Below are 15,694 nucleotides of genomic sequence, written 5' to 3' on the forward strand. Positions count from 1 at the left end.
GCACTCCCAGCAGCCCGATCTGACTTGTCTTAAATTCCTCCAAAGTTATGGTGCGTTGTCTTTGTCTGAGACTTACAGTTCCATATTTCTTCCAAGTGAGTCAAATATCTAGCTGTGTATTATGATTTATAGGAGTGCCTTTAGTGTGAGCAGCGCTCGTCAACACTGAGATTATTGAATCTTTTAGAGGTCCCTCAGTGAAAAAAGTAAAATGTTCACTTGCAGGGCTTTAAGGAAAATGCATTAATTTTCATATCTTTCAAAAGTTTAGAAATGTATGAAATACCAAGTGACCCTTTGTGCACTTTAATTTATTTCACCCCTTGTGCAAGAGGGAACGTGCCCTTAATGACCATTATTCTACTGAGTTTTTAAAAATAGTACGTTCCCATGGCAATTTCAGAAGCACCCGGTCCCTGATGAGCTCCAGATGTCATCCAGATGTGCACTACAGTGGGCAACACTAGTGGACTTAGACAGAAACACACCACCACGAAGGACCATCACCGTCACCATCATTTGGAGCCAAAACCAAATCTATACTCCAGAGGTGTGGTCGTGATCCAAATATAGTCAAGTTAAATAATTCTCCCTATTATGGGTGCAAAGACTTTCTCATTAATTATCTTCTCATGTTCTCTACATCCATTGCAATGAGTCACTATGTTCTGAGTTTTGAAAGTGAGTCAGTTTTTCTCTGAGTGACATGGGATTCCTTTTCCGTTTCACTGCAAAAATGCTCTTGACCACAAACTCTGTTTAACTCTTGAGGCAGTTAAACAGTACTCTGCAAGGTCTTGTCTCATAAAAACATGAACACTGGTTATTTGCCGTAAATCTTACGTCTTAACACATTTACTTTCCTGAATTTAATACCAGTATGTGAGGTCACACGCCCCAGCTCACTTCCATAAATGCAGCAGTCACTGGAAAGTTGAAAACATCTCTTTATGTAGAATACTAGACATACAGTGCCCCCCAGTGGATTAATGCATTATTACATTCTGGTATAAAAAAATTACCTGCATGTCAGTTTTTGACAGTAGCATTTCAGATATTAATATTCTGGTAGATGACTTAAAAATTATCTTAAAGTTTTCTGAAAAAGACATCACAGTATTTTCTCCTATGTACAGCAACATATATATTACATATTTAGCTGAGGCATCAATTATGTAAATGTTAAAAGTTCAGTAAAACCTATGATGAATAACAGGAACTGTGACAGTTGAAATATGCAAAACATGAATTTGCTACCAAGCATAGTCAACTGATTACCAAAATTTGTAATTTCCAGCATTAGAATATGTAAAACTTTAACAGTACATCATTGTAAAAGTCTTTTGAAGGATCCAGTTTCCTTGATCTAGCGCAGGAATAGCTAGATCCTGTGTCTAATGTAGCCCTCGTTTGTGTGTCTTCAGTGGGAGAGCTTGCTTAGTCTTCTCCCTCCTCAGTTTGATTCCATGTCAAAAAAAATGTTCATCTTGTTTAAATTCGCAGTTCAAGGGCCTGCATGGGACCATGTCAGACAGCCAGCCCAGTCACAGTGTGTGTTTGGAATTAATGTTTCTTCTTCAGATCGTTTACTTCTTCCTGTATGAAAAGGACATTTTTTTTTAATTTATCAATCATACCACAACTGTATTTTTTGTTGTGGCAATATGCAGTAGGCAGAAAGTACAGATGCATGCAAAACTCAAGGCATGCCTTACTGACCTGCAGTGCCAGCCGTTTGTTTCTCTCTTCCTTCAGTTCTTCTTTCACTTCCTGCATGTCTCGCCTGATCAAAAGAAACAGAGATGAAAAGAGGAGGTTGTAGACATGGGCATGTCTAAATAGGTCAACATGTACGCTGTCAGTCAACAACTTACTATATATCAAACTTCTTTGGTTACATTTCACACCATCTGAACGGATTAATTAGATCAAAACAGAAATGGCTTTATTTTTGATTACTCTAATTAAGCACATGTAGTGGACAGACATTGTGTAAATATATGATATATTGACCTTTCCTGTACACTTGCGTTTAATAAAACATGAAGAGTCACACTTATGATGACTTTCACTACAAAGATTTATGTCTTTGGTGGCACAATGTAAGACATTCAGCAGTCATCACGAGAGCGACTGTTGGCTCACAACAAATAAAAAGCATGCCGGTACTAGTCTGAGGAATGAACGATTGTCTCACAGATAGCTTGTCAAAACATTTTAAGTATTTTTGGGTTCTTTCGCCTAAAAAAATATTCACTTGATTTGACTAACTCAGACTGCTAAAGCCCCGTATTAGCATCAGATAAACTTTTGCACAAAACAAGGGCAGTGGATTTTGTCCCCCATCAGTTACATTAAAAACAGATTATGAAGGGATCTTTAAAGTACATCAGTACATTTGATGATGTTAAATGTCATTCTGTCTGTTGGTCAATCCACTATTTTGACCCAGACTGAATAATATCTCAATAACTATTAGATGAATTTCACTATGTGGTTGATATTTTTTGTTGTTTAGTGAAATATCTTGACACTTGAATGGACTGCCATGAAATTCAGTACCAATATTCATGGTCCCCAGAGGATTGATTGTAATAATTTTGGTGTTCCCAGACATTTCATGTAGTGCCACCATCTACAAGACGGATTGACACGAGTTTTGGTACAGACATTGATTATCCTCAGAGGATGAATGCAACTGATTTCGTTGATCCAATGACAAATGTCAACCATGGAGTTTTGTGGTTTTTAGTGAAATATCTATAGTGTGGATTATCATTAAATTTGCTTTAGACATTCATGTTCCCCCTCAGAACAAACTCTAATGACTTTGGTAGCCCCCTCACTTTTCATCATTGTCATCCGGTCAAAGTTTTAACTTATCCAGTACTTGCAAAGTTTACTTTTCAGCTGTACTTTGCGTTTAGTTCTGATTAGAAAATGTTGGCATAACACGCTAAATATAGTGAACATAGAAAACATTACATGCTAAACATCAGCATGTTAGCATTGCCACTGTGAACATGTTAGCATGTTGACGTTAGTATTTAGCACAAAGCACAGTTGTGCCTAAGTACAGCCTCACAGAGCCGCTAGCGTGGCTGTCCCATTAAAAACAATCTCCGAAATGGACAATTCTATTTGAAAAATGTGACACCTACAATATGAAGACAGGCGTAAGTGGATGTCATTATGAAGCACTCATTTGAGCAAGGCGTTAGCTGCAGTCACACTCTGTATATTTTTAGATAATGTGCATGAAGCTCAAATGGACATACACTTTTTTAAAATGCATGACCCTTTAGATTCACCTTTTTTAAAAGTACATTGGTTGAATTCACATGTTAATGGCTCAAAATAGGTTCAGCTAAGCTGCCAAAATATCATGTGTCTACAACTGCTCACAGCAATGCCCATGTTTACAACCAGGCCTCTGATGTTTCATATCCAAATAAATCAAAGAGACAGGAGATGGGGAAAGATCTAACACTGGTCAGCCCACTTTTTCTGGATGGAGCACTTATGTTTTGTATACAGTTTGTATGCTTCTTGTATGTTTTGATAAGTCACTTCCTCCACTTCCTATGTATAAAATGTCCACAACATCTCAGCCAGGAAATATGGAGCATTTAAATGTTTTGAAGTCACTCTATGTGATTCAAAATGACAAGACAGTTTTGGTTTTATATTTAAAATGTACTATAACTTTAATTTTTTTTTTAACACCTCTCAGATAAACTGAATCAGCTGAGTAACACTCACTCATGTCGTGTCTGCAGCAGCTCCAGAGCCATCCTCAGCTCTTTGATCTCAGTCTGCAGGCTTTCTACAGTCAGCTCTTCGTTATGGGTTACAGTTTTGCCATCCACAACTACTTTGGGTGGTGCTGGTCGAAGTGGAGGTGGTGTCCTGGGTCGAAGATCAGGCTTTGCAGGTGATGGCATGAGATTTTCTGTACCCTGAAATGATTAAGGTGACTTTGCATGACATTGTACAGACCACAGAACCACTTTACGTTAAACCATGGCTAAACTGAGACTAGTGTGGTGTCACAAACCTTTTGCAAGCCAGGTAATTTCTCTGCCTGGAACTTTTTTGGTGATACTTCTGGTTCTGTCTGGTCAGAGGTCTACAGAGAAGAATCAGCCACAACCTTAATGGCAATCATTTCTAAGAATCATTCCTCACAACATGCCTTAAGAACTTGATATCTCCAGTATGCCAGTTTGTTGACTGGAAACTAAGTACAAACAATGAAAGAGTTAGGAAACACCACCCTCATAATTCACCTCTACTTCAGTGAATTAATTCCCTCATTCCCAGAATGACTTTCAATGATCCCATGATATCAAGCCTGAGCTTGTTGCTGTCAGTGAAAAGTGGGCACTCATGAAAATCACTTTGAGCTTGACTCTTGCTCAAACACACCTTGTTGCCACATTGCAGTCTTATCTATTGAGGTTGGTAGTGCAGAAATGATTTCTTCCTCTCTTACAATGATTTTTCCGTGTGTGACTGTTGAACCTTAGCGCAAAACGGGCATGAGCAGAAACGGAATATGTCTGGGGAAAAAAAGCCTTTTGTCTAACAGTTACTACTCGTGGCATACTTTGTAAAACATTTTCTGTCATTGAACCCGAAGCTGTGCTGAAAAAAAAACAAAACATACCACCAAACAACAAAATGGGTCTAAAAACGTAAGGCACTAAATGTGTTTGTGTCCATTATCAGGAAGTCTGTCATGCGCCGCTGTAAGTACTTTTACCTGACAAGTATGCACTAGATAAAGAAGGGAGTGCCTCATTGTTGCAGTGTTAATCTCAAGCTGCAAAGGTTATCTATAGAAATGCTGGGTAATGGTTCCTGCCACAGTGAAGGGTTCATAATTATTATGTGATTTTTCTCTTGATTACTACTTTTTTCAGCTCAGGCAAAAATCACCATATGAAAAATAATAAATCAATATCAGTTTGTCACTAAAGTGGTCATACTTGTGCTGCTGTGACCAGGCCTGACGGTGGTCTCCTCTGTGGGGGTTTGGCTCTGTTAGCTGTGGGATGGCTCAGCTTTTCAGTCTGCACGTCCACTCCATCAAACTGGTCGGTCTCTTTCTCCTCTGGTTGTTTTGGTGCAGAAGCCACATCACCATTGGTTCTACTGAAAAAAATCAAGTAAAAATCCATCATATTTAAAGGACAAGTGTGTAAATTTTAGTGGCATCTAGCAGTGAGGTTGCAGATTGCAACCAAATAAATAACCCTTCCCTTCAATCTCCTCTTCCAAGCATGGAGGGAACCTACAATGGCTGCGAAACTTGCAAAAAACGTGAAAGGCTCTCTAGAGCCAGTGTTTGGTTTGTCCATTCTGGGTTACTGTAGAAACATGATGGTGCAACATGGTGGGCTCCGTGGAAGTGGACCTGCTCCCTATGTTGTAGCGATGCCACGGTGAGAAAATATTCCCACCAATTAATACATTTGTGACAACACAGGTGTTACTGGTTACACTGGACATTTTACAAGATGAGATATTCGTTGATGACGCTCAACATCTGTAGAGTGCTTACCTGGATCCTTAACATTAGAATTTTAGTTTAGATCTTCCCCTTACTTAAGAGTTAGTGATGGCAGGAAGCCGGTCTGTGACGTACACAGACATGAGGATGAGCCAGAGGACAACCACCACTTAGAACCAGAACCGGAGCAACCCGTCTGCCATCCAGAGAGAAAGACACCAAGGGCAAGCTGAGCAGACAGAGAGCGGGAGAGTTTCTGCCGAAAAACAAGCACCGAGAGCTGGGAAAACATGAGAGCAGCCGCTCGCTAAAAGCTACATGTGTTTACCTCAGAGAGCAAGAGGGGGCACTGATAAGTGAAAATGAACTACATGGGTTTTATTTTTATTAAAAATAAAGCAAAACGACAGTATGGGCGGTGAGCAAGTAATGTAATCAGTGTATGCCCGAACACCGTGTAACACCAGTAACACTGACTACCACAGCAAGGCTACTATGTAGATATAAAGGGCTCATTCTAAGGTAACTAAAACATAATGATTCTTATTTTCATGGGATTATGCACTAATTAAAACATACTCATGAATATTATATTCCATTTTTGCCAAGTCTGTTCTGCTAGATGCCACTAAATCTTACACGCTGGTCCTTTTAAGTAACAAATGTCACTATTTACTGTAAGTAAATGAACGATGGGAAAACATGAGCAAAATGACCTGAATTTCTTAAATTCTCTCCTAATGCAGTTGTGTTGCAAAGGCTGTTTGTGAAACTTTGAATGTGGTTAGCAGTTTCCTAAATTCTGGTACTTGCAGGTGCAGAGCAAGACAGCTGAAGTGTTGAAGTCTCTCTGTATGTCTTATTTTGTCCTGGCACATGTTTCACTTTCATGGCACATATACGTTATGAAATTATGGCAGGTCTCTAGAGTCTCACCCACTATAACCTTTACAAACTGGCTTTATCCGATGTGAGACATTTAAATAATGAGCCTGGAGGTAAAGGTCTGGAAGACTGAGCTTTCGTAAACATGAAGAAGGATTCTTAAAAAAGCAGGAAAATGATCCCTTTCCAAACGTATTTGTTTGGAAACAATTTTTAGAAAAGCTTGTTCTCCACCAGCAGCCCCTTTAAGACAGGGCAGTTTTTGTTTTCTCAGTCTTGTGTGTGTGTGTGTGTGTGTGTGTGTGTGTGTGTGTGTTTGTGTGTGTGTGTTTGCTCAGGAAACAGGAAATGGGCTGCCCTCGTCTGTTTAGGCCTGATCTGACTCATCCCAGAGTTTCCACTGAGCCACTAAAGGTTGGGCATCCTGGCATTCTTCTTTAAGGACACCATAGCAACCAGTGGCAGCAACCAAAACCTTTAACATCTAAAAGCTCTGCTCCTGGCGCCAGACCAAAGAGGAGAAAGTGTTGCTGACATTTCCTAAAGGCCCTCTGCTTTAGAAAGGTTGCAACTGAATCACTATTCATGTTTCAGTAAAGGTGGTCGAGTGGTCTCTGATTTGGGGGACAATTCATCAGTAAGTCTTGAGTGCGTGAGACACAACATCAGAGATGCTTTGGTATCACTCACTTGGGTAAAACCTTGTTAGGTTTGTCTTTGACTGGAGGTGGGCTGGGCTTGTTCATGGATGGCAGCTTGACTTTGGTTGGAGGATTGCTTCTCCAGTCCTTAACCTCTGTTTTATCATCTGTGAAGCAAATTCATCACATTACTTCACAACATAATTTATCTTTGGATGGAACGTGTCCCAATAATGTTTTAATTATAACAAAAGCAAATGCCATTAATACCTTTTGTCTTTGTTGGACCACCTTTTTCCATTGCTGAGGTGTCTGTCTTTACTGAAAAAGGATAAGTGAATGAACAATTACCAAAAAGTTGCATGTTGTATGTAAATAGCAGTTAGTTAAAATAGTAAAAGTCTGCTTGTTGTCACATTATGGAACTGGCTGCACACAATGATGCAGTGACATCCTACATTAGGGTTTTGTCAGACAAATGTCGCTTTGATTCGTTTGAATGCTATCTTGAACATTTCTACAAGGCATTTCTCAGGTATCATTCTGTCTAACCACAAGACTGGAGCAGGTTGTTGCTAAAAGAGAGCTCGCATGATCAGCAAACCTGCCCTCGATAAATAAATGCTAGCTTTCACATGTTACACAAATGTGACTTCCCCTATGATAAATGAAAGGACACATATACTGTACCCATTATGTTGATATCGCCACTCGTTTTAATACAGTCTAATATTGTTGTCGTGATTTAGGAGAACTACACTGCTTTTAAAAGCCACAAACTTATTTTATTAGTTGGAGCAAGGAGTTTGCTTTTTTTTTACTCCAGAAAGCATTATAGTTTAATGTGGTTGAGGAAAAAATGCTAACAGTCTTTAATTGAGCTGTAATCTAGTTTAAGAGCAGATGCATGGGAAGGCAATGATTTTCACAATACAGGAGCAGTCCAGGTCACAGCTGTATCCAATAGCACTGCAGTAACAGTTCCCGAGGGTCTCAACAAGTTCTTTAGGGACAGTTACTCTGGCTCAGCTCAAACAAAAAATACAGCCCCTGAGAGGACTTAGCCTTGGAGACTGAGAGAATTGATGACTAAATTATGAAACCTCAGTGAACTGAAGGCAATGTGAGAGATCCCAAATGAAAGTCTAGTGCTTATTGCAAACCTGAGTTTGATCTTAATATATAAAATATAAGCACAAATCTAAAAAGTACAACTATTCTTATGCATAGCCTTCAAGAAAAAGAGCACAATAGTACATTTAGAATAGTAAACTCAAACTCAGAGATGACTAACGGACTGAACGAGAACACAGGAAGCCTACCTTGAGTGTTCAAAGCATTGTGCAACATTCCCTCTCAAGCAAACCATCCACAGAGCTGTAATAGTAGCTACAGTGCTGCTTCTTGTGCTGGTTGTGAAAATCTCTGTGACAGAGCTCTCCTCAGCTCCCCCCACCCCCTTGTTTCCTCCAAGACTCCTGAACTGTGTCACATGACAGCCCCAACCATCCCCCATCTCACTATAGTCTGAGACTTCCTGTGAAATTCTTGTGAGTGATACTGTGTGGAAAAAACTGCTGTAATTATCATAATGTGGTGGAAATGCAACATGTCAGCCTGTGCTGAGATTCAGTTACCTCAGGTGAATAACCTGAATAACAGAGCACAATGTGTGGCAGTGTTGTCACCTGCCTGTTGAACCACTAATGATTTGAGTATGGTTCATTCCGTGTTAAATCAGGTAAGGTTGTTGCAGCACTGTCTCAGATTTTGTTCAAACCTTGTCTATATCATGAATGGGTCCCAAAACCAAGGCCTATAAAGTATTTCTGTTCAAATCCTCATATTTTTTTTCAGCCCTTGATATTATTTCATTTTTATAGCCTCAAAAATGCTTTATCCGGGAAGCCATGTTTGGACATTAATATCTCAAAGTATTGTTCCTAGCCTCACCAAACTTTATAGGATGGCAGACAAACATGTGTTCTGTATGCCAAAGCCATTAAAAGCCTGTACTGCATGCCATTTTATTTTTATAAGGCCCTAGATTGGGAAAAAAGCGCAAAATTCCTAAATGAGAGTGATATTGAGGGTACTACAAGCCCACATTTTTGCAACAGTATGTAATCAATCATTATTTTTTCTGGAAATACAGTCTTTCATTAAAAAAGCAAGGCATGATGATGATGATTTTGGTCATTTTCATAGGACCAAAATGGTATGTTGGGTAGCTAGTAAGAACATAAATATGTACATGGAAATTGCTTGATTTATGGTTATTAAGAGTACAGTTTTGGGACCCAAACATTATATAGACAAACTCTGAACAAAATCTAAGACTGTGCTGCAACCGCATTCCTGGATTCTGTCTGCTTTGACACGGAATGACCCGTATGCATTTTGGATTTCCAACCAAGCAAAGGATTGGAAGTCAAAAGATGTAAAGGAGGGACATTTTTGTTGTTTTGCTGGTACAAAGTTTGCTAAACCTGCAACTTTGCACTATAGATGGCACTTCTCAGCTGAAACTAGAAACCACATCCTCCTCTGAGGCTTGCAAATTTGATTTCTACAAAGGATGTTAATGTGCATTCACTCTCTTGATTTATATTGGCAGCAAAAAATGTGTTAATACATTAACAACAAACATTTAGCATGATTTTAACATTAACATTTAAGTACCTTTTTAAGTAAAGTTAAGGAAATTCCGATATCAAAAATATTCTTTAGAAAACTGTAAAAAGAAAATCAGTTATCATGAACAACCCAACACTACAAAGGGTTTATATTTGCCCTTACCAGCGAATGTGGGACACACACAGTCTAACAACATCTAAAACCTGGGGCCTATTTGAATTCTTCTTCATTCACTGGTTATATGTATAGTGTGGCTCCTTTTTTATAATGTAAACGTTTTACAGATTTTGTGTGAATAAAAACAGCATTGCCTTTTAAATAAGAATTAGTCAGAGAGGCAATAACTGTGTTCTAGTTATTCAATGTGCACTGCAGGGCAGACAACATCTGCCTGTCTAACCTCCTTTGCATACCGACTAAATGAATACTTACAGACCACAGTATGTCATAGACAATTTGTAATGAACCATGAAGTCAGGTATATTTAATCTAAAAGAACAAGATCACTGTGTCAGGAACATGTTCACATAACTCTTGTGACTCCAGATCATCGGCACAGTCAGTGAAAACATTTTCTCACACAGTTTAAATAGGCAGTAAAATATTATTTAGGCCAAAATAAGCACTGATATGATTCTCTGATTAATAAAGTGTGCTAGCAGTCATTGTAAAAATAATCTTCCTAACTCTTGTGTCATCGATAAGATTAAGCATCAAAGATGAAAGGAGGTTGGAAAGACGAATTCAATAAATTACATATGTAGAACAATACTGAAAGCTCAAAGATTCTTCAGGAGCACATCAAAATAATGACATTGATGATCAGGGGACCATTTTGTCTGTTTTTCTACTACACACTCAAAAGCACCCAGCCAGTAATACTGCCAATTTCTCCATCTGCTAAAACAACAATCCAAACAACGCCAGGCTAAACAGCACTGCAGCCAGAAGTCATGAGTCAGAACCTCTAAAACATGAAGCCTTGCTAGCCACTCTAGTGTCAAACAACATTTGTTCCTGCGCCGCTCCATTTGATCAATGCTGTTCTGTTCGCTTACCTGAGAGTTTCTTGTTGATGTTGCGTGCAGGCGGTTGGCTTGTGGTCCAGGACTAGAGGAGGAGAAACGGAAAACTCAACAGGTTGGCAAGTACGTCCCCTTGTGCATTCAAGACACCTCTACTTTACGCACTCTTTCCACTGAGGGGATTTTCAGTGAGTAATTCCAAAACAGAGGAAAGACAACCCTGAGTCACTCTGTATTGACTGTAGACTTGCCAAGGTAGATAAATAGACATTATGTACTCAACATTTTAAGGACATTTCAAAATAATAAAGTAGAGCCAATATTAATTACTATAGAGCATGTCCATGGTTTCATGGTAGCACAGTGCAATAGTCAAACCCGTCTTGAATATGGTTAAGTTCCAGTCCAGCAATGATATTTTTGAGATAGTGCGTCAGGTCCACTCACTTTCAGATTGTCCACTGGTGGTATCACCATGACAAAGTTATCAGGGAAGAAGCCGCAGCGTCCGTTCAATTCTCCCTCCCACCAGCCATCATCTTCTGTTTCCTTCAGATGGAGATTAAAGAGTCACATAACCTCAAAGACATGCAGCACAGTCCTCTGGGATGTGAAATTGCTGCACAAGAGGTTACCAAACGGTCAAGCAAACCAAACTGCCAGGGCACACAATTGATTGTTATGTATTTATCTTTTAAAGCTATCTTAGAACTATTTCTCTTCCATGATATCGTACAGTATGATTTGGTATCAGTCACATTTGTGTCATTAAAACATTTGCGTCATCATGTGCACCATGGCACGATTTCCTCAAACCCAACCGGTTGGGCTGGTTAAACAATATGATACACCTGCAGCTACTTTGAAAGGAATGAAATGACACCCAGAGGAGTTGTTGAGTCTGTCAAAAGAATGACCTCAAAGGATAGCATGTCAGAAACGTTGCCATAACATAACAAAAAAATGCGCTCAAACCTTTCTCAGTATTACAACAAGGTCTCCTTGTTTCATGTCCAACTCATCCTCTGCTCTGGCCTTATAGTCAAACATGACTTGGCAACACTCCACCACTGAGGAAACGTATGAGAGTTAACAGTTACAAGCCTAACAGAATACAAGCAGGAAAGTATACTTTATGTTTGATGGGAATAGAAGATTTCAGCAATAATGACTGATTTTATCAGCCTTGCATGCAACATCTCACATGACTAACTCAAAGAATAACCAAACAGAGGGCGTAAGAAACTAGAGATAAAAGTTGTAAACCCTTGATCCCTGAGGGATATTCCACTCTGACGTAGCACTTTGTTCGGTGACTACTGAAGCTACGTTGCCATAAATATTTATTTTTGACCCACCCACAAACCATTCAGCTAGAAGTACCGGAGTTACCACTTGTCACATGTTGATGGTGTCAGGGTATAATTAGACCCGTCTAGTGACTTTTGAAATGTTCAAAAATAGAAACAGTGTCTAAAATGAGGATATTCCATTAGTGTTTATGATTTTGCAGTTTAAGAAGTAGCTTTATAGCAGCTTATGATGAGACTTAAGAAGAACTTACCATTTTTTGCTTTGTTCCTCACACTTGCTCTTTGAGATATCTGTAAGGAGGCAAAAACAAAATACATGAAGTCAAAGGAAAACAATTCATACGTAGTTAGACTGAGTTATTTCTGTGGTGCATACTTCTTTATTGAACACAGCGTCTGTGAGTTTGGGTCTTGTCTTTCCCTCATTGTATTTGCCGTCTGTAAACAGAGTATCACCAATAATTAGTTTAGTTGTTTTTCAATGTTAATTTAGATTAAAAATGAACAATAAAAGTACACTAAGTTTGGGTTTACCCACCTTTTGGGGAAACAAAGATTTCTTTGACAAAATTTGATGGAAATGCCCCCACTTTTCCATTTTTTATCCCCATCCACCATCCATCTTCAATCTGTCACAGAGACAATGTACAGCAAGAAAATATGTGAGAAAACATGAATTGTTTTAAAGACAAATACACATTGTGTAGCTGTTAGCACTTTGCTAAAACATGAACATTCATTACACATTCAGGAGATTACCAACAGTCTGTTAATGATCTCTGGCTATTTGACAGTATCAACGTCCACATGATCTTTCAGAACTAGTCTGATCAGTTCGCATGAATTTCCGTAATGCTGCAAATTGTCCGGGAAACATGCTTTGTCAGCCTGGCAGCCAAATATAGAGCCCAAGCACTAAATGAATACCATACAAAAAATGTTCTTTATTTACCCAGAGAAGATTGGCTGAGCAAACATTTCACCAACGCCCTGCTTAACAAATTATGCTTAGGTTTTGGCTACTCAGCAGCTTCAGCAGCCAGCAGCAAAGTGTCTTGATTCTGGGCACCTTTACAGTAGCCGAATATTCAGATTTTTACCAGCAGGGATTCATACGGGCAACCAGAAGCTTAATCTTCTAACCATTGGGCTACCGCAGTGTGTTTGCAGAGTCAGCTGAGTCACTGTTTGGTTACTTGTGAGTGTTTGAGCAGCGATAAGAGGGAACTCTACTGTACCTCATTGATGATCTCTATAGTCTCCCCAACAACCAGCTCCAGCTCGTCTTCATTCATGCGGCTATAGGCAAATGCTACCTCACATTTCCTCGGCTGTTTCATCCTCTTTGCTGAAAAGACAAAGCATCACCGACCACATCAGCAGACAGATGTGAAGTTTATAATCCAGTGGTAATGCTGATTTTTTTTTTTTTAAAAAAAAAAAAAAAAAAAGAAGAAGAAGAAACTTCACTAATGGTGTGTTCAGCTTAACAGAAGGCAGTGTGGTCAAGTCTCAACAGGAGAGTGCTTCGACTGCAAAGCACTTTGCACGCATTTATGTGTCTAACTTATCTAATCCTTCAAAGGGAATGTGTTTGTTTTATCTGCTTCATTTTCATATATTATAATTCGTTTCTGTGTGGCAAGGATGTGGTAAACATATGTTTACAGTCAACTCCGTCGCTGCAACAGTGTTGCTGAGTGCATGCACCACACTGACCACAATTTAAAACACTTATGTCTTTAGACTATAAATCTTGCAATAGATAAACCGGCCTGTTTTGAATAGCATTGTCAAATATTTTCATGGTTTATATTTGGTCTACTTAAGAGAGTTAAGGGTTTAAAAGTGTAACGTGTGCAGTTTTTCAAAAAAGATATCTATTCTTAGTAGAATAAATTTAATCTAATAATCTCTAATTGACTATGTCTGACACAACAATGCCAGAATGCAGTAAACTTTCATCTGGTACACATACAGATCTAAACAGTTAAGTTATTTGCAAATGAAAAGTTTCATTCTAAATTGAGATATGGGCAATTTGAAATCATTGGCACAATCTCTCAATAAAATTATGGATGTTATTAAAGTTAATTCTATTGCGGGCAAATATCAAATTTAGCAGTTATGTTCTAGTTTGAAGTAATTGCTTGTATTGGCATATAAAAGCAAAAGGTGTTGGAACAGAAATGTTGTACTAGATCTTAAAACTGTTCATTTTTGATCCCATGAAATATTGACTAATGAAATTTACAAAGTAAAATCATTCCAGAAATGAATATAGTTTTCAAAATGAGACCCTTCACACATGCTTTGTGTTCATTTCTGTTTAAGCTGATGACATTGAGGAACAGATAAAGAGTGCTGAGAACGTAGACTTAGTGTTGTACTTTTTCTAATGCTTCGTGGTTCCCTCTTGCTGTCACCTATCAAATAGACCGGTACCTCCTGTAATGAAAAACCAAAACAAGGCATATTTAATGCAGGTGGATGAACATGAACCTAGATAAACACACAGTGCAGCAACAGTGCAATGCTTTGGGTTGTACAGTTTTACAGTAACAGACCTTGACAAAGTTGGCAGGGAAGATGCCTCTCTTTCCTCTCAGCTCTCCCTCAAGCCATCCCTCCTCACTGGCCTTGGTGACGTTTTTAACCACATCCCCCACCCTCACTGTTATCTCGTCTCCCATGGTGCCCTCGAAGTCGATCAGCACCAGCACCTCTGCAGCACATTCGTAAATGGGGCAGAAAATTAGATTCTTTGCACAAAGGCTGGCATACTTGCCTCACATGTGATGTGTTCTGACATTTCAAGACAAACCTCTACACAGTGGAGGCTAGCTAGGCATTATGGGCTATGAGTGAATGTGGATTATTGCAGATGAATTATACTTTTTTTTTTTTGTCACTAATCATTCCTGACAAGCGGAAACACAGTTTTACTGTACAGTTTCTCAGTTTTTGTGAAAACAAACCTGCAACATTAAGAGAACTTAACACTTAACAGCACTAAAAACCAACTAACATGAAACATTATACATACATATCAAACACAAATACATTCAATGAAAAGTTATACAATAGTAACCATATACTGTACCACTGCTTTAGTTTTATTTGCATGCCAAATTAAAATGGCAATGGCATTATGTGCAGACACAAAGCAACAAGAATTTTCCATCAAATTCCCCAATTACCACTAAACAAAACAGCTGAGGGTCAAAAACATCAAGAACATTTGTCTACGAGAAAAAACAATCATGCTGACTCACCCATTGTGTCCGTCTTTAGTTTCTTTTTTCCTCAGATTTCAATATGTAATTCCTTCACAAAGCAGCAAAGAAACTCTTTAAGTAGAAGGAGAACTGAAAGAGCGTGGCTTTGTTGTCTAAGTCTGAAATATATGGCAGCCAAGGCCCTTCTTCCTGCTTGTCAAACATTAACATTGAGCAACTTTTCCTGAGGCTAATCATGGCAAGTCAACAGCAAGGAGTAGGATGGGTCATACAAAGAGTGAGAGAGAGAGGGACAGAGAGAGAGAGAGAGAGAGAGAGAGAGAGAGAAAGAGAGAGAGAGAAGGAGGAGAGAGGGAGAGACAAACAGGTAAGACAGGTTTTTAGTGGAAGAAATGAACAAAGCTCATAATAAGTGTGACTAAAAATGGAGTATGAGAAT

At 38.9% G+C, this 15,694-nt stretch overlaps 1 protein-coding gene across 2 annotated transcripts; it reads right to left on the bottom strand.

Annotated features, from left to right (window-relative positions):
- Positions 1-929: 929 nt before the first annotated feature.
- On the bottom strand, positions 930-15,513 carry sh3d21 (SH3 domain containing 21). 2 transcript variants are annotated; one of them, XM_044358202.1, is made up of 17 exons: positions 15,292-15,513; positions 14,584-14,741; positions 14,407-14,464; positions 13,255-13,364; positions 12,555-12,645; positions 12,393-12,454; positions 12,268-12,307; positions 11,679-11,773; positions 11,151-11,252; positions 10,737-10,788; positions 7,312-7,362; positions 7,091-7,208; positions 4,992-5,154; positions 4,058-4,129; positions 3,763-3,959; positions 1,720-1,783; positions 930-1,596 (listed from the first exon to the last, which is right to left on the bottom strand). In XM_044358202.1, exons 1-17 carry the CDS (start codon positions 15,293-15,295, stop codon positions 1,564-1,566), a joined length of 1,470 nt encoding a protein of 489 aa, XP_044214137.1. In that variant the 5' UTR covers positions 15,296-15,513; the 3' UTR covers positions 930-1,563. The 2 variants fall into 2 exon arrangements, with proteins under 2 accessions (XP_044214137.1, XP_044214136.1); XM_044358201.1 differs by having other exon boundaries at positions 4,992-5,157; positions 15,292-15,510.
- Positions 15,514-15,694: the final 181 nt, after the last annotated feature.

The sequence above is a fragment of the Thunnus albacares genome, chromosome 8 (genome assembly GCF_914725855.1).
Source record: "Thunnus albacares chromosome 8, fThuAlb1.1, whole genome shotgun sequence".
NCBI lineage: Eukaryota > Metazoa > Chordata > Actinopteri > Scombriformes > Scombridae > Thunnus > Thunnus albacares.

Excerpts from the sequence above, each read along its gene's own strand:
- sh3d21 (XM_044358201.1), bottom strand. Across the intron at positions 12,308-12,392 it reads ACGCTGTGTTCAATAAAGAA|ATATCTCAAAGAGCAAGTGT; the intron begins GTATGCACCACA and ends GCCTCCTTACAG. Across the intron at positions 3,960-4,057 it reads AATTACCTGGCTTGCAAAAG|GGTACAGAAAATCTCATGCC; the intron begins GTTTGTGACACC and ends TAATCATTTCAG.